Genomic DNA, 19,056 nt, shown 5'->3' on the forward strand with positions numbered 1-19,056 from the left:
GAGATTTCCCCATTCGCTCTTCGGGCAACGTTATACGTCATCGCAAGTACCGGGGCTTTACCATCTTGCGCGAATCCCGACGTAGTGACGTCAGCTCCGAGGCAGGAAGGCGGGGCGGGGCTCCGCTTGCTGCCTGTGTGGCTGGAGGGAGGAGGCAGAGGCGGGGCCGAAGTGGTTTCGGTCCCACCTGCTTTTTCGGCCGCGTTGGATAGTGAATACGGGACGGAGGAGGAAGGCACTTCGCCAACTCTATCGGAGATCGCGGCTCCCGTTCCGGAATGGGGCTCTTGTTCGCCAAGCTGTGGAGTCTATTCTGTACGCAGGGTGAGTTGACTAGATCTAGCAGGGAAGCCCAGCAGCAACGCTGTTCCCGCGAGGCGGTGGCAAAGGGAAGACCCCCACGGGCAGCAATGATTCGAGTGGGCACACTTGGACTCTAGTGGCGGACACGGTAGCAAAGGAGAGAATGGGTTCCGCGGGGAAGGCCGATCTCGGTGGAAAGCAGCGGAAAGGGGTTTAGATGATCGAGGGGCTCTCCTGGGATGGGTTTGCAGCCAGAGGCGAAGCTTAGAAGGCTAAGTAAGATCGCCTCTGTTGTGGACTGGGATGGGAGACCACATGTAGAGCATCCTGGATGAGGACGTGGGAGAAAAACGAATGACAAATCCCTCCTGTATTGTTGCTGAGATAGCGCTAGGAACAGGGTTATGTTGTTGAGCTTGACTGGGAGTGGGGGGTCTTTCCCCCTTTTTATTGCCTGCGTTTTATTCTGAAAAATGTTATAACTTATTGTACTTCCACCCACCTGTTCCTCCAACAACCCTGTAAGTGACTAGGCTGGAAAAGATCGTTTCAAATCCACTAACAGCTAACTAGTATATAGTATTCCTCATTTAGGCATTAAACTAGAACACCCATTTCTCACCTGAGCAATATTAAGTGATGTAGACTTCAGTTCCCAGAATTCCCCAGCTAATATGTAGGCTGGCTGAGTTCTAGGAGTGAAAGTTCACCAACTGATACTGAAGTGAATTCCACACAAGAAGTTAAAGCTGTTAAGATTGGGAAACACAGATCTAAAGTAGTAATCAAGTATTTGGGACATAGTTCATTGATGGTGAGGGTAAATGATACATGCATTCAGGTCCCGAATCAAAGGGGAATAGAGAGCTGTGCTGAAAAGTTTCTTCTATTGTGTCTCTTGGCCTTTGGCTCTTTTGTAAGAAATTTTACTGTATTAAAACGTAAAAATATGAGAACTTTTGCCATCACTCTTCCAATATCATGTATCTGAAATTAGTCTGGCCAATGTTTAAGTATACGTATCAGTCTTTTTTTTAGTCTCTAATAAAGCAAAGATTTGTTTCTGAAATTTTAAAATTCTATAAAGCAAAGGACTAAATATTGCCTAAGTCAAATTATACATTGATGGTATACAGTTACAGTAGTTAATCATTTTTAAATGTTGGTAATGCCGCATTATATCAAACTTGAGAATAAGTTTTTGATTTCTTTAATTGAAACACACGTACACACTGTAACCATCTGTAGCCAATCTGTATTAATTACCATACTTCCCATATATTTAATAACTATAACTATATTCAAATTTAAAATTAGCATTATAACAATTTTATTTCTTCTCTTATCTCCTTTGGGGTTATGTTCCTCAGTATGTAAAAGAAAGGACTAATTTGACCTTTGATTCAAAAAAGTTTTATATTTCTGGGGGAAATTGCCTGAACTGTGTGAAAAAGCTTCAGCCTATGTTGTTTGCCAGAGATCTGAGAGAGTGGGATAGAAACTATTTTCTCACGCCCAGTTTTGTCATCAGAGGACAGTTTTCTTCAGAAGATTCAGTAGTAATTCTGATATGAGAAGCCGCTCAAAGATATTAATCAAAAACAACATTGGTTGTTGTGACTTGTGTAATAGCTTCAAGTAGAAAATTGACCTACTCCTTAGTTAACATGGAGAAATGGTATGATATGTTTGTTCTCAGCCTACACAGGGGTGGATTCCTGCCAGTTCTAACCTCTTCTATAGAAGAGGTTCCACAAATCTACAGTGCCATTTAGAACTGGTTCCAGGTTCCTCCCCCCGCCTGTCCGCACATCATCAAGATGAAGAGCGAGAGGAAGAATTCTGGGAACAGAAGTCCACAAGACTTAAAGCTGTCAAGTTTGAACATCCCTGGGTCTTCCTGGGAGGAGCCTACTGGTGAAGGCAGCAAAAAATCAGCTGCCTCCGAATTCCTGGCTACGTACCTGTTTAGAGGATCTTCCATCTGACGTCTTATCAGGTTTTCTTATCCTTCAGGCAAGAGGGAAAGAAGAAACTGTTTTGCTGGCAAATGCTCTTCGATTTTTGCAGCTTTTGTGCTTGCAAGGAAAGGGGGGCGAGCCCAAGGCAGAACGGCTGTCCGTGCTGGGAACTTCAAACTGCCTTGTGCAGGACAAAGTAGGTCTCTCCCACTCTGCTCTAAGTTTTGTTTGATTTAATCTTATCACGAGCTGAATCCGTTTACTGCTAGGACAATAATTGCTTATCAACATTTTAGTTTCTTCTCTTTTTCTCCTCCGAAAAATTATTTACTCAGAGGCTTTTAAAATGGCGCCGAGCAGGCTGGTTTCTCCGGTAATAACGAACACTTTTTGCTAATCCTCACAAGACTTCAAAAGAATTCAAAACAAAAGAGATAGCTTATCAAATGTTTTGGTTTCACAATAGAAGAATTTTACTCCTTCATTAACTTTGTTATTTGGAAGTTAAATGGTGATGAATCTGTTGAACGGTCTTGTTACAATGTTTACTCACTGAAAGTTTTGCCAAGCCTTAAACTTCAAAATAAAAGCCTCTTTACTTAAAGCTGCATATTTAGGCGATAGAGTTTTATTAACTGCAGGCAGACAAATTTTGAAATGGCCTCAAAACCAAATATTAACTTGAAGTCTTCACCCTCTACTTCCAGGGGTACACCCTCAGTGCCTGGCACAAAGCTGCAGCCTCCACTTCCTACGCCCCCTGCTGGGGATGTATTAACGAAAGAATTTTTTCTGAGTAATCTAAGCGAGGCTCTTAATGCACAGACAATTAAAATGGAAGATAAATTTAGAGATAATAGAGAGGAGAGAAAAGAGGAAATAAAAGAAATGAAAGAAGAAATTAAAAGTGAAATTAAAAGTGAAATAAAAGGACTTAAACAGGAGTTGTATGAGAAATTTGAGGCTAAGGTTGATAAAATTAGAGACGACATGCTGAGTCTTGTAACTGTATTAACAGAACATATTTCTGGAGTGGAAGATACTCTAGAGGTTCTTAATGATGCCAATGCTAACTTGACATTGAAAACAGAGGTGGTGGAACAAAAAGTGGAAAATGCTGAAAAAGAAATTATTATGATACAGTACCGACAAATGGAGCTTGCATTAAGAGTAAGGGGGCTGCGTGAGGAGAAACAGGAGAACCTGAAACAGATCCTATCGGAAGCTTTTGACCGCCTGATGGGAAGACCAGGGACCAACCAAGGCTGGCAAATTGACAAAGCTTACCGCGTTAACTCCTGGCTGGCAAAGCAGAAGCAGCTTCCTCGAGACATCGTTATATATTTTACTACAAGAGAGTTCAGAAATATGGTACTGCAAGCGTCTTATAACACTAAGCTTCAAATTGGCGGTCAAGACCTGGCTGTTTTGAAAGAGATACCACCTCAAATGTTAAGAGCCAGAAGAGACTACGCTTTTTTGGTCGAAGAACTCAGAAACCGTCAGATACAGTATAGATGGGATGCACCATTCGGCATCATATTTACATTTGATAAGCAAAGGTACCGCCTCAACTCTGTATGGAAAGCCCGAGATTTTTATTATAATATATTGAAGGCTGGACACCCTGCACCATCTGGACCTAGAGAAAGACCACAAGAAGGACAGGATAGACAGCAAACTACACAACCACCAGACAAGATGGAGCATCTCTCTTCTCTAGAAGTGCAAGGTGCTATGGAACCAAGACCTAGCCGCATGACTACTAGACGTATGGAGAAACAAGCTAAGAAGCAACAGTATCAACAATTATCGGCCATCGATCAAGGAACTACAACAACAAATCTGGAAGCAGTGGGAGGAGCTAAACCTAAGGTTAAACAGGCCGTGCAGGAAGCTCTAAAAATGCTTCAACCAACCAAAGATGACAACTAAGATTTTAACATGGAATGTCAACGGACTGAACTCTCCACAGAAGAGGAAGAAAATATTTCATTATCTTAAACAGTTTAAGAACGATGTAATTTGTTTGCAAGAAACTCATATCAAGTCAACTGATCAAAAATATCTGATCAACTCAAAACTTGGTCAACATTTTGCAGCTTCTGCTATGGAAAAGAAGAATGGTATAGTTGTATACTTAAGAAAAGATATGAAAGCTGAATTAATAGAAGCAGATCCCTTCGGAAGATATATTGCTTTAGACTTGATCTTAGAAGGGAAAAAGACATTACTTCTGGGAATTTATGCACCCAATCAACAGCAAGATAGATTCTATAGAAATCTTCATGCTAAATTAGTACAGTGGGACTATAGTTCCTGTATACTATTGGGTGACTGGAATGGAGTGATAGACACTAAGAGAGATAAGAAGATTTCCCGCCTAAATACCAAGATGCGAGCAAAGTTACCCAAATCCTTCTTTGACATTATGGATGATTTTGAATTGAGAGATATCTGGCGAGAAAGAAATGCAGAGGAATATGACTTCACTTTCTTCTCGGACAGGCATCAATCCCTTTCAAGGATTGATTTTATTCTAACTACTAATGATTTGCTTTCTAGGGTCAAGAAAACAAAGATTGCAGCTAGAGTCCTTTCGGACCATAACCCAGTTTGGATGGAGTTGGGAAGGGTAGTGCAGGCAAGAAGGTTTTGGAGACTGAATGAAAATTTATTTAGATATGAAAACTATATTAATGATTGTAAAAAATTACTATCTGAATATTTTGTTTTGAATATGAATAAGGGTACATCTATGGAATTTGTATGGGATGCAAGCAAAGCGTATATGAGAGGAGTTTTGATGAATATAAATAAAACACATAGAAATAAGCAAGGGTTAAAACGAACAGAACTGGAAGAGGAAATTAAGAGAAAAGAGCTGGAGTTAACAAGGAAACCAGACGATACAAAGGTTAAGGAAACTATTAACATATTAAAATCTCAATTTGACATGTTGATCTCTGACCAGGTAGCTACTAATTTATTATATGCAAAACACAATACTTTTTGTAATGCAAACAAACCTGGCAGATGGTTAGCTTATCAGATTAGGAAAAAAAGGAAAACTCGAAATATATCTAAAATGATTTACAGAGGGAAGGAGGTGTTCCAACAGGAAGAGATTCAAAAGGCTTTCTGGGAATTTTTTACAGAACTGTATAAAGGGGATAAAATTAATGGTTTAGACATAGACAAATATTTAGACAAGGAGAAAATACCTTCAGTTAGAGAAGAACACAGGCAAAAATTGAATCAACCAATAACCTCGGGGGAAATCCTGCAGGTAATTAAGCAATTAAAGCCAGGGAAAGCACCAGGTACAGATGGCTTGACAGCGGTTTACTATAAAAACTTACAGTTAGAAATGGTAGAACCTCTTAGAGAATTATTTAATATGATTCAAACGGAAGGTAAAGTCCCTCCATCTTGGAAGACAGCGTTTATATCTTTGATACCCAAAGAAGATCAAGATACTACTCAACCCAAAAATTATAGACCCATTTCATTACTGAATGTAGATTATAAAATTTTTACTAAAATATTAGCAAATAGGTTAATGTTGGTCATTCAACAATTGATACATACGGACCAAACAGGTTTTATACAAGGGAGACAGATGAAAAGTAATGTCAGATTAATTATTAATGCATTAGAATATTTGGGAAAGAACAACCAGATCCCTGCTGCGTTTATATTTTTGGATGCTGAGAAGGCCTTTGATCGAGTTAACTGGCAATTTCTGTTGAAGATATTGCAAAAAATGCAGATAGGAGATAATTTTTTACAGTCAATTAAAGCAATATACCAACAGCAAACAGCACAAATCATAGTCAATGGAAGTTTAACAGACTCTATTCAAATTGGAAAAGGTACAAGACAGGGTTGTCCTTTGTCCCCATTATTGTTTATTATAACTTTGGAAGTATTGTTGAATAAAATACGGGGCTTGGATGGTTTAAAAGGGATCAAGATTAGGCAGCAAGAATATAGAGTCCGCGCTTTTGCGGATGATTTGGTCATAATATTGGAACAACCGCAGGAATCCAGTATGGTTTTAATGAATACGATTAATCAATATGGTCAAGTGTCTGGCTTTAAAATAAACTTAGGAAAAACCAAAACATTAGCTATAAATATGAATATTAAACAAAAGGAAGAATTAGGAGTGATGCTAGGATGTGAGGTAGTTAAAAAAGTCAAATATCTTGGAGTTAACATTTTAACTTCAAATGGGAAGTTATATAAGCATAATTATGAACCACTTTGGCATAGCATACAGACAGAGATGAAAAAATGGGAGAAATTGCACTTATCTTTGCTGGGCAGGATAGCGGCAGTGAAAATGAACATTTTACCAAAATTTTTATTTCTTTTCCAAATGTTACCTATACTTAAAAAAGATGCAAACCTTTTAGAATGGCAGAAGGGTATCAACAAATTTGTGTGGGCAGGAAAGAAGCCGAGGGTAAAGATGAAAATAATGCAAGATGTACGTGAGAGAGGAGGACTGAAACTACCTAATTTAAAACTATATTATGATGCAGTGGTATTATCTGTAATTAGTGATTGGATTCATTTAACCAATGATAGAATATTGAACATTGAGGGACACGATCTGGTATTTGGTTGGCACGCTTACCTGTTATTCAACAAAAAATTGGATAAGAACTTTAAAAGTCATATTTTAAGAAATGCTTTATTGCGGGTTTGGAAGAAATACCAATATAAATTAAATGACAAGATACCCATGTGGGCAATTCCTAGACATGCAATTGAAAATATGAATACAGCACAAAAACAGGACAGACTTACTTACAGACAGCTTCTTACCTCGGAAAGGGGGGTATTACAATTAAAATCTTTAGAGGTATTAAAAGAGGAGAAGGTAATTCAAACATGGTTCCAGTATGGGCAATTACAGGCTAGGTGGAAAATAGATCAAAAAATTGGTTTTATTCAAGTTGAGGATAATCTGTTTAAACAAATAAGAGATCAAAGCTTAATGCATATAAAGAGGATATATAATGTATTAATACAGATGGATTCGGAAACAGAATTAGTTAAAGATTGTATGATAAAATGGGCTCAAAATATTGAGGAACCAATAATGTTGGATACATGGGAAAGAATCTGGGTAAGAAATGTGAAATTTACACAAGCTCAAAATCTGAGAGAAAATTTTTACAAGATGTTCTATAGATGGCATTTAGATCCTAAAAAGTTGGCTTCTATGTATCCGAATGTACAGCCTAAATGTTGGAGATGTGGTTCTCTCGATGCTACATATTATCATATATGGTGGACCTGCCAAAAGGTTAAAGCATTTTGGATAAAAATATGGTGGGTCATGCAAAATGTTTTTAAAAGAAGGATAAAGTTTAGTCCTCAGTTATTTTTACTAGGTATATGTACTGACTTTACAGTGGTAGAGACCAATTTGACTCTGCACCTGATAACTGCAGCAAGACTGTTGGTGGCGCAATATTGGAAGAAGGAAGACTTGCCTACAATTCAAGAATGGACATTGAAAGTAACAAACTTAGCTGAAATGGCTAAAATATCGGCATATCTCAAAGATCATTCAAATGAGAGATATAAACGAGACTGGAAAAAATGGATTGACTATATACAAAATAAATACGGGACTAAGAAATTCCAGTTAGCCTATGCTTAAGATCAGAAATGATTTAAATTGTTTAAAGTTAGTTCAGTAAGAAGAAGCTAAGGTCAATCTAGAATGTTATTAATTTCTTTATTTCTTTTTTCTCAATAGATTTTAGACTGTGTTAGTTAAAATTCTATACCGTGTACGGGTTCTGGGAAGTCGGGGGGGGGGAAGGAGGAGGGGGGGTGGGGGGGTGGAGGGAGGGAGGGGTATACACACAAAAAAAATTGTACTTCAATGTTTTAATGATTGACAAATGATGACATATTTGTGTTTTTTTTTTTAAAGAAAAAAAAAAAAGAAAAATAAAAAGTTTGAACATCCCTGGTTTTTTTTTTCTAAAGGGTTAGGGGTGCAAGGATCTTGTAACTTGACAGCTTTAAGACTTGCATGTTTCAAATGCCAGAGTTTCTGAGCCAACATTTTGGTTGCTAAGCAAAAACGTTAAGTGAGTTTCACCACATTTTACAAGTTGGCCATGCCCACCCGGTCACATGACCAGCAAGCCACTCCCACCCAGTCACATGGTCAGCTAGCCACTCCCACAAAGCAGGCCACACCCACTGAAGAGGTTCTAAAAAATTGTTCTAAACTGTCTTTATCACTGTGCCTACATGAAATGTGAATTCTTCTATTGTGATTTAGCATGGTATGGTTAACTATATTTAGCCTTAGGGAACAATCCATAGTTAAAAACTTTGTTTTATGAGTGAATCCATAATTTCAGCTGTTATAAAGAATTGAAATGAAAAAGTGAGATACTAACATTGATTTTTATGATGCTAGCTCATGGAATATGTATTTTGCATTAAGCTGATACAACTTCATATGTACTGTAATTGGAAGATTTCCCAATTTTATAATAACTCGTAACCTTAATCTAGTGATATTTCATGATCTAGTGATATTTCATGAGATGGAATTTCAAGCTCCTGAGGCCTAGCTCTGAGTTAACATTTCTTAATAGTAATTGCATTGGTTTAAAAGTAATTTGTACAGGTATACCTCAGCTTGTGATCACAACTGAATCAGAGTTTACATTGCTAAGCAAGGCAGTTGTTAAATGAGTCACACCCAATTTTATAACCCTTTTCACTAAAGTTATTAAGTGGATCAGTATTGTTCTAAAGTGAATCATGCAGTTAAGCAAAAATTTTGATCACATGATGATGAGGTTCTTGTGACAGTCATGCGCAAAGAGCAGTCGTAAGTCACTTTTTTCAGAGCTGCTGTAATTTTGAACAGTTGCTAAACAAATGGTTGTAAATACAGGACTTTCCAATATATCTGTTTATATTTATAAACAAATATTAAGAGACTTTTGGTTTTCTAACAAGTACTCTGTGCTTTTCTATGTGTGCCCTCCAGAGTTCTTTAAAAAAAATAATAATAATGATACTTAGGGAAGTCTATGGCAAGTATGGAAAAATGACGTAGGAGCAGAACCTCTTTTATCCTGGAAAACACTTGTCTGACATAATTTAAAGTCAGATTTCCAGTCATTCAAACTATTCTATAATGAAAGCATCACAATATTGAGGTGTATAAATGAAATAAGATAGCTGTGGGACATTCTAAATTAAAACATAGCTTGCTTGTAAGTGTAATGAGTTTTTTAATTGTTTTTTAATTGTTCATTTTTATGCATTGTAGAACATAAAGTGATAATTGTGGGACTTGACAATGCTGGGAAGACTACAATTCTGTACCAATTGTAAGTATTTCAGTATATAGTTTTAGCTTTCAAACAATGTTGCAATATTTCTGTAAGATTAATAAATTTCTGAAAAATGAAACCTCTCCCGAACTGAAAAATATTTTAAATTCCTAAGTATCAAATATCTCGGTCTGAGAGCTTGAATGTGTTTTTCAGCATGGGCAGACATTTTAAACAAGAACTCATTTAGTTCTTCCAGTATTTTAGATATTTCCTTAATCCTTTTGTATCAGAACTTGATTGATAATCCAGTTTATTGGTGAAATAATAATGTCCTATTACTGTTTTAGTTTGTACTGCTTATTTTAAATATGATATATTACTGGTCTATATGATTTTATTGGGAATATTTCTTTCCTATATTGCAACTGTCTTTATGACTTATTATAATTAGTTGTTCTAAAGGACACTGGCAAGTAATTGATATGCTGGTTGTCAGCACAAAGATCAAGTATTGAAGTCTATCCAGAAAGAGAACATTCTGGAAGTGTTGTTGAATCATTTATGCTGAGAATAAGTGAGTGAGAATATCAAACAGAATTTCTTATTGCAGCCCTTCTTAAGAAGATACTTTACACTGCTAAATTTCTCATATATGATTAAGTCCATAGCACAGTGGTAAGGCTTCTAATGTAACTGAGCACCCTTACCATGTAATGGAGAAAGTAGAACTGGATCTTGTAACTCTATTATCTGAACCTAAAGTCCTCCAGACATTGACAGGACAATGTGATTTTGATAGCACTGTGTGAGCTCATAACCCCTTCTGATTCTGATTGACCTTTGGTTGCAGACAACAGATCTGGTAATCATAAGTGGTACTCAGCATGTGGCCTAAATCTGTGATAGTGTGCCACAGGTGGCACGTGGAGCCATATCTGCCAGTATGCGAGCCATCAGCTCCAGCGCAGCCAGCTGATTTTCAGCCTTCCGGAGGGCTTGGGGGCAGCCATTTTTGCCCTCCTCGGGCTTCAGGAAAGCCTCTGGAGCCTGTGGAGGGCAAAAACTCCCCTGTGCATGGGGGGGGAGGTCATGCGCACATGCGTGGGGATCGTACATGCAAGCACAGGTGGGTAGGGCGCATTGCGTTGTGAGTGTGGGCACACGCAGTATTTTGGCATGCATTTACAAAAAGGTTCACCATCACTGTCCTAGATATTCTGATTGATAACAAACTAGCACTCTGAAATACTTCATATGTTGATGTTGTTGATGTTGATGTTGATTTTATTTATATGCCGCCCTTTTCCCCGAAGGGGACTCAGGGCAGCTCACAACTCAACCAGGGAAGGGGGATACAAACAAGAATTTAAACGACATAAAAAACAATGCATAATTAAAACACAACAGTCATACCAATTCGAGGCGGGGGCAACAGTTCTTTAGCCCCAGGCCTGTCGGAACAGCCAGGTTTTAATGGCTTTGCAGAAGGCCTGGAGGGTGGTGAGGGTTCGAATCTCCACGGGGAGTTCGTTCCAGAGGGTCGGAGCAGCCACAGAGAAGGCTCTCCTCCGAGTAGTCGCCAGTCGACATGGGCCGGCGGATGGAATTCGGAGGAGGCCTAATCTGTGGGATCTAATCGGTCTAGTGGAGGTAATTGGCAGCAGGCGGTCTCTCAAGTATTTGAATTAAATTTTGCTATGGAGAGTATATGTAACAGTTGTCTACAACTCTAAAGTAGCCAGGATCACATGGCAGCTGCTTAAAGTAAAAAGTTGTAGAGATGCTACATTTGCATTCATAAACCTCTTTTCAATGTATTTCCAAATTATAGCACGTCCCTTTTATAAACTTCTTTGAACAATGCTATACCAGAATTTGTGAGCAATATTTATTTATTTAGTGTATAGCAAACATGTTAAAAAGCTACTGCAAAGTACGATGAGTAAAAGCTAGCACAATATAAGGACATAATGAAAATCTCTTAAAAAAAGTTTTTTTTAAAAAAAAGAAAGAAAGCAAATTTGTGCTTAATTGCTGCCCTTTGAGTCAGAATTATTGTATCAACAGCCTTCTGGTAGCTGCATTTCAGTTGTTTTTTTTTAAATAGACCCTCTTTTCTCTCTCTTTTTAGCTTAATGAATGAGGTAGTTCACACATCTCCTACCATAGGCAGTAATGTTGAAGAAATTGTAGTAAAAAACACACATTTCCTTATGTGGGATATTGGTGGACAAGAGTCATTAAGATCATCCTGGAATACGTATTATTCAAATACAGAGGTAGGTAATTATTTTATTATGATTTTTGACCCTTTATGATATCAGGGCTCTTAGTGCATTGTTTCATAGCCAGTAACTGATGGGTATGTTGGACTTCAGGTTCATGACCATAGTCTAGGACAGCATTCCCCAAACTTTCAGGTTGGCGGTCTGGCATTGGGGGGAAGAGAGGATAGTTTTGTGCAAGGAGCAGACCAGTGGATTCCTGCATGGCTTCATTTGCAAGTGGGGTTGTGAGCAGTGGTGCCCACTGCCTGTCTGTGCATACCAGACCATCACTCTCACAGCCCAGTTGCAAATAGACCATGGCCTGGTAGTGATCTGCAGCCCACAAGTTGGGGTTGCCTGGTCTAGGGAACAAATTTCCTAACATTGGTGACATCTTCAGAGGCAAGGTAATCACAGGCAAATAAGCAAGGGCTATCTGGGTTCCTGTCTTTATAACCAAGTGTCTGTCTTCTGAATGGCCTTTAGCCAAGCAGGTTTGCAATTGGTACAAGTTAATGATGGCTGGTCTCAGGTTGGTTCTTTGTGTGTGTCCAATGTTGATTGTTCATGTTGGTGGTATTGGAGATTTGTATGAAAAACCTTACAAGGAGAAATACTACATTTTTGTTAATAAGAAGTAGGAGGGCATTATTATAAATGCATCAGTTGGTATCAAGGTTTCATTCTGCCCAATGGTTTAGCAAGTGAGATGAGATTTAAAGCAGGATATTCCTGTAAAGACAGTAATAGAAAAAGCCTTTGCTTTGAGTCTCTGTGTTTTAAGGCTTTCAAGCTATAGGAAGGGATCTTTTCTCCTTGCCCATGAGTGGTTCCATATGGTTTTGATCTCTGAAAAGCCTGAAGAGGAAAACAAAAAAGTTTCAGTGCTAAATGCTCCTGTTGTTTTGCACCATAAGATTTCCTTGCCATTTGCTCTAAGAGAAGAGCAGGGGCTTAAGAAAGAGTGGAAAAAGAAGCTATGTTGCTCTTGTTTGTGCAACAGTCTTATGCAATTTCACATACATAAATAGTATGTAAAAGATACTGCCTGTTTTACAACATATTTCTTCAGTTCTTTCTTCAACTCTTCCTTTTTCCACAGTTTATAATCCTTGTAGTTGACAGTATTGATCGTGAGAGGTTGTCCCTCACAAAAGAAGAACTCTACCGAATGTTGGCCCATGAGGTATTTCATTTAGCCTTGACTGTATTCCTTATGCATTCCCAGGATTTATACCAGGAAGTAAATAAAAATCCCCAAAGGGGGATTGTTGCTGAGAAAATTCTATGAATGAATTTGAAGCCAGCATTAAATTAGTTCGGGTAAAGGGAATCTTTGATTTTTATTCTGGAATGCCAACTTCAGTTTGGATCTTAAGGGTGTAAAAGTGAATGGCAGAACCTGCCAACTAGTGCAAAACAGAGTTCTGATTTTATATCATAGTTATTACAGAAAGTTTGGTAAATCTCTGAAACAGCCTTCTTGGACCAACAAACTATTTCATTGGCAAAAATTATGAGGTACAGCACTGGAGAAGTAATTTTATTTAGAATGGGAGGGAGAGGGGGGACAAACTTTGATAATGGCTAAAATTTCATGTTTTAAGGTGTTGACTTTTTGTTGTTGCTTGTTAAACTTGCATGTCATTGTGTGGTACTTCTTAAAAAGATTGTCCCTTTTTGGCACAGGGAAATCCATCACTACCTTATGTTAAAGCAATTGCCACAATTAAAGTTATAACAGCATATATATTTATATGGGATTTATATGTGTAGCATCATTATCTGAGTCATCTAAATATTGCAATTTACAGGATTTACAAAAAGCTGCCGTTCTCATTTTTGCAAATAAGCAAGATATGAAGGGTTGTATGTCAGCAGCTGAAATTTCCAAGTATCTAACCCTTAGTTCCATAAAGGATCACCCATGGCACATTCAGTCCTGCTGTGCATTAACAGGAGAAGGGTAAGTATTGTAATAAAATATTTTACTTCAGAGAAACTTACAACTTCTATATTTTTCTATATTTTTCATTCAAGCTAAATAAAAATTTCTAAACTACATGATTAATATTAGCTTCCCAATTAAGGAAATAAATTGTTAATAGAAAAGGGGGTCAATGCCATTAGTTTCTTAAAGCTTAAGCTAAATATTTAAGAAAACATGAACATATTTGAGTAATTTTCAAGAGAGCTTTGAAATCACTCTAATTAACTTTTTCCCACTTAATCAGATATTTCAGATCAAATACTTTTGGCTATGGAGCAAAATGAAAATTTATATAATATACTACAGGATAATTTTAAATTTGGGGTCACTGGATAGGAAGCAGGTATATTAAAATGAGCTACAATAGATTTAGTTATTGTTTACTATCTTTAAACAGTTCCTTAAATTCAAGATTTTTCTGTTCAAGAGTATTTGTTAATTGAAGAGACTTGGATTAGTGAATTTTGATGTACCCAGATAGTCCTCTGCTTTTTTCTTTAAAACAATTATGTTATTGTGCCTGGGCTTGGCCTGGAGCAGACTGGGGTGTCAAAATACTAAATGGTACAAAAGTTAATGCCTGTCTGCTACCTAATTGCCTAACTGACTGCCTTCCTTCCTTCCTTCCTTCCTTCCTTCCTTCCTTCCTTCCTTCCTTCCTTCCTTCCATTTTTGGATGCATAATCACAAAACAATGCGTTTTGTTTAGGTTCTTAACATTTTGCCTTTAAATAATGATCTCTTAATGGAAACTACCGTATTTATCGGCGTATAACACGCACCGGCGTATAACACGCATTCCCCATTTTAACACAAAAATTTGAGTAAAAATTTTTTTCATTAAAAATAAATGACTTGGAAGCTCGGAACTTAATGTTGGATTAAAATTTATAACATTAGAACATGAATTATAACATTAACTCCTCTTAAAAGGCAAATATGAAATGAAAAAACACCTCTTTGAGCAAAAAAACTTAATCAGAATCACTGCTTTTTGGAAAACCAAAAAGTTTTCGGAGGGTCCTGAGGAGCAGCCTTTAAAACAGTAGCGCGGGCGGCTGCGGACTCACAGCTGATTGGGAGAATGCCGGCGCGTACACTTGGGACCAGAGAGCAGGCGGGCGGGAAGGTAAGCACCCGCAATGATGGAGAAAAAATACAGGCAGCGGGCGGCTCTCTGGCCGCTGCGAGCCGCTGCTGCTAGGATGGGGTTAAATCAGGCAGCGGGCGGCTCTCCAGCCGCCGCTTGTTCAATGATGGGGTTAAAGCGAACAGCAGGTGGCTGGAGAGCTGCCGCCATGCTGCAAGGTAGGGGTTATATCAGGCAGGGTAGCTGGAGAGCCGCCGACGCTGCCATGAAATGGATGCTGCACTTCTATGAGTATCATGGGCGCCGGTGAATCAGCTGGAGCAGGCAGTTTGGGACCCGGCGTATAACACGCAGGCAGGGTTTAAGCTTGCAATTTTAGTTTTAAAACTGCGTGTTATACGCCGATAAATACGGTAATCGTGCTACAATAATTAACAGATGTTTGTTAAGACCTGGGTGTTATTCTTTTCTCCCAGATTGTGCCAAGGGCTGGAATGGATGACTTCCCGAATTGGAATAAGATAATTCCTCTGGTTTGGAAATGTGAATTATCCCATGGACTACCCTTTTGTGGTACACTTGTCTGCTTAGTGTAGCAACAGGTTTGATTTAAAAAGGAAAAAACCTTTTGAAATCTCCACAACAAGCAACACTTGAATCAAGTGCAGCTAATCAAAACTCAGAGTATTTTTTAAACTTTTTTAAAGTGCACTAGACTTGGATGGTTAAAAATGTACTCCTACAACATAAGCTAAAGAATTCTGCCTTGTATAACCAAATTTACAGTTGAAAAGGTTCCTTCTTGCAGTTTATATCCTGTAGCATTGGTCAATTTGCTTCTCTTTTTGTTTCATGCTACAACATTTAAGCTTTAAGACTTCCAGGATTATGGATTTTAAAGTCAGTGGATTTCCAAGGGATGGGAATTCCATTGTCAGTATACGTAATTGGAATTCTCCAACATTGAAAGAATTATTTATTTGCTATCAACGCTGTTGCCTTTTACCATTATATTTCTGCCTGAGAAAGTATACACTTTTTTCCTAAAGTGTATGCTATAAATATTTTATATATTGAGGATTTTGATAAAATGATTATAGGGAAAAAACTTCATGTTATGCAGGAGGGCTAATTGTACTGCACTGTGTTTTAGCAATGCATATTTAATAGGAAAAAAAACTATAAGTAGAGATGTATCAAATGATAGTACATGTCATTCCAAATTCTTTGGGATTCTGTACTATTGGCCAATGGGACTCTTTAATTGGATTCAAATTATTGATTAACAGAATTAAATTCTTTGAATGGTGAATAATGTTTAAATAAGTTTGAAAAAAATGACTGCTAAATTATTCATTGAAGAAAATTAGAAGGTATGCTTGAAATTAATTCTGTTCTGTGCAAATCGGCCTATGACTTTTTCTTATAGAAAACTGGATTATTAATGTGATTTCCTTCCAGAATTAGAACTCATACTACATATCAGTGTCATATTTTGTATGGAGTATGTGAATGGCTTGCGTTTTCATGGACAGCAATTGTAAATGTCCCACTAACAGTATTATGTAGTATTTTTAAAACTCAAGAGTTGTCTTTTTCTTATGAAGAGAGATTTCTTGACATGCCGTAATGCTGGTTGTCATGTGCAATCTAAACTGGTTGTGGAGGACCCTCCTTGATCTCCTTGCCATGTTCACAGAGTAATTTATGGTTTTAAAAGTGGACTTATGATACATCCAGAAACAGGTGGATTGAGAAAGGCCAGTGTACCTAAGTATCCAGTATAAGCCCCAATAATATGGTCAAGAAGTGATGCAAATTATGTAATTTCTGCCATTTGCATCATGATACCTGCGATTATGTTTCCCATCATTTGCAGACACTCATTTTGATATATCTAAAAACTACAAAGGTAAACTTTTCTGTTCAGTATATTCTGTACATGAAAGCCTGAATAGAAAACTCATTTTGATTTAATGCACAAGGAATATGTGTTATAGTTTAAAGAGGACTGTAGCTTCATGAGGAAACAATGGTTTAGAAGGCACAGTATTTCTTGAAGCTCATTTTGTATCAGAAGAAAATAATAAGCAACTGTTCAAGACATAGAAGTTAACTCTTTCTATGATTTCGTAGATATGATTTCATAGGTACATCCAGATAATTTTCTTGGCAACCGTACTGAAATGGTATGCCATTATCTTCCTTGTAATCTGAACCGACTTAGTTTTCTGAGATCAAACAAGTGAACAATTAATTCTTCTATTTCTTAGGGGAGGGGAACTTTTCCATTCCATTAAATTTTATAAGAGCATTTTTTTTAAAAAAGGTATTGAAGTTGGTCATTTAGCTTTAAAAGTCACCATTGGAAAAGGCTACTTATTCATTTTCAAGTATTAACTGAAATTATATTTACCTGACACCATGATAGTTAGGAAACAAACAAGCAAGAAAACTAGGGTTATTTATTATTATTTATTATAATTTATTATAGATTTGTCCCAGTAACATGTATGCAGTAAACTCAGTATACACATACGTGCGCATGCACATACACTAACATGCACATGCATATTAATTTAATGACCAAGTTACCTTTCATTCAATAAGAATTGTTGCTTATCCATAATTTTGCTTATTCCTAGCATTTGTCCCGTTATACATTTATCTGGATATGATATCTTCAAATCTAATTTCAGAGGAATTTTTAATTGAAATATACTTACATCTCTCCACCCTTAATTATGTCTATTCCTTTGTGTTGTCAACTATAAATTGATTTGATGTACCATTTTATAGTCCAAGTTCCATAATTTGAAGATTCAGATGGAGCTTAAATAGGAACAATAATAATCTATACAGTACCAGTTGTTGGATGATTTCTTCCTTTGGGCCAATATTGTTTTTGGCTCTTTGGGAAGATGTGTTTCTTATCATCTATTCATTGATTGTTTACAAACTAGAGATGTCTTAGAGTTATATCTGGGATGTTTTGGGAGCCTCTTGTCCACAAACTCACTGTGATTCTCTCATGTCCAAGAGACTAGAGAGTTTTAACTATTTCTGATTCAAGGTTCTGGTAATTCTTTGCCCTACCCTACTTGTGTCCTGTGCAAAGATACATGATCCTTTGAAAGAAAAGGTTTAAGTGAGATAGTATATCATGACAGATCATTCTTTCTTTCTTTGTCTCCATTTATGATCCCCACAGTAACTGCAAAGATTAACTTTTTTTTTCATAGAGGGAAACTGTATGTTTTTAAACCTTGGTGTGGAATTGGAATCGCTGACCATTTTGGCATTATCATTTCATGTGGTCATAAGGTTTTATCACTTTTATATTAAATGGTGAGCATGACATTGCACTGTAATTATGTTGAGGTGAACTAAACTGCGTGGTTATGTAAAACCCTTTGTGCTGCTGTAAAAACTGCTAGCAACGCAATATTGATTGTGGTGGGGCAAGAACGAAAGATGGGCTGATTGGCCAATAGGACACCACTCCTTACTGTGTTTGCACCCACCTTTTGCATGTAAATACGGTGGGTTTTCTAAATTGTGACCATGGATTTTATTTCTTGAATTTGGATATATAACATTTTGTATTTCTGTAATGAGCAATTGATTGAGTTTAAAAACTCACTGAACTTGTATTGAAATAAAAAAATAAAAAAATAAATTTATGTATTATGGACTACTTTGTTGGACCTGCTTATGAAAACTGTCCAAACAAACATTTAGATAATTTATGTCAGCATTGAGGATTCATAAAATCAGCTAATACCATTCTCTTTGCCCCCTATAGTCATGTGGCAAAAATAATTCTGCATATCACCAACATAGTTTGGTAATTTGATAAAGGGCCTATGCTTAGATCTTTTGAAATGTTACCCTCCGTTATATATTTCCAGTAGCAGTTGGGGTTTTGTGGTTAGCTCTTAATTCCTGTGTTAGCAAGAAAGACTTCCTATTCTGTAAATACCAAGTTATAGAAATCTTTATTGTCCTAGCAGATTAGAAGCGAAAAAAAGTATTGTGGCCACTTTTTTTTTACAATGAAGAACCATATTTTTCAGAGTATAAGACGCACCTTTTTTCTTCAAAAAAGAGATTG

At 37.2% G+C, this 19,056-nt stretch overlaps 1 protein-coding gene across 2 annotated transcripts; it reads left to right on the forward strand.

Annotated features, from left to right (window-relative positions):
- Nucleotides 1-192: 192 nt before the first annotated feature.
- Nucleotides 193-18,601, forward strand: ARL5B (ARF like GTPase 5B). 2 transcript variants are annotated; one of them, XM_014062533.2, is made up of 6 exons: nt 196-324; nt 9,589-9,649; nt 11,727-11,874; nt 12,965-13,048; nt 13,677-13,828; nt 15,419-18,601. In XM_014062533.2, exons 1-6 carry the CDS (start codon nt 279-281, stop codon nt 15,465-15,467), a joined length of 540 nt encoding a protein of 179 aa, XP_013918008.1. In that variant the 5' UTR covers nt 196-278; the 3' UTR covers nt 15,468-18,601. The 2 variants fall into 2 exon arrangements, with proteins under 2 accessions (XP_013918009.1, XP_013918008.1); XM_014062534.2 differs by lacking the exon at nt 12,965-13,048 and having other exon boundaries at nt 193-324.
- Nucleotides 18,602-19,056: the final 455 nt, after the last annotated feature.

This window comes from Thamnophis sirtalis, unplaced genomic scaffold (assembly GCF_051295495.1).
Source record: "Thamnophis sirtalis isolate CommonGarterSnake01/CBP01778 unplaced genomic scaffold, rThaSir2_p1.2 scaffold_4, whole genome shotgun sequence".
NCBI lineage: Eukaryota > Metazoa > Chordata > Lepidosauria > Squamata > Natricidae > Thamnophis > Thamnophis sirtalis.

What these genes read in the sequence shown, in the direction of transcription:
- ARL5B (XM_014062533.2), top strand. Translation starts at nt 279, where the DNA reads ATGGGGCTCTTGTTCGCCAAGCTGTGGAGTCTATTCTGTACGCAGG. An exon ending in GAGTCTATTCTGTACGCAGG is followed by an intron (nt 325 to 9,588) that starts GTGAGTTGACTA and finishes TATGCATTGTAG; the next exon opens with AACATAAAGTGATAATTGTG. An exon ending in ACCGAATGTTGGCCCATGAG is followed by an intron (nt 13,049 to 13,676) that starts GTATTTCATTTA and finishes TGCAATTTACAG; the next exon opens with GATTTACAAAAAGCTGCCGT.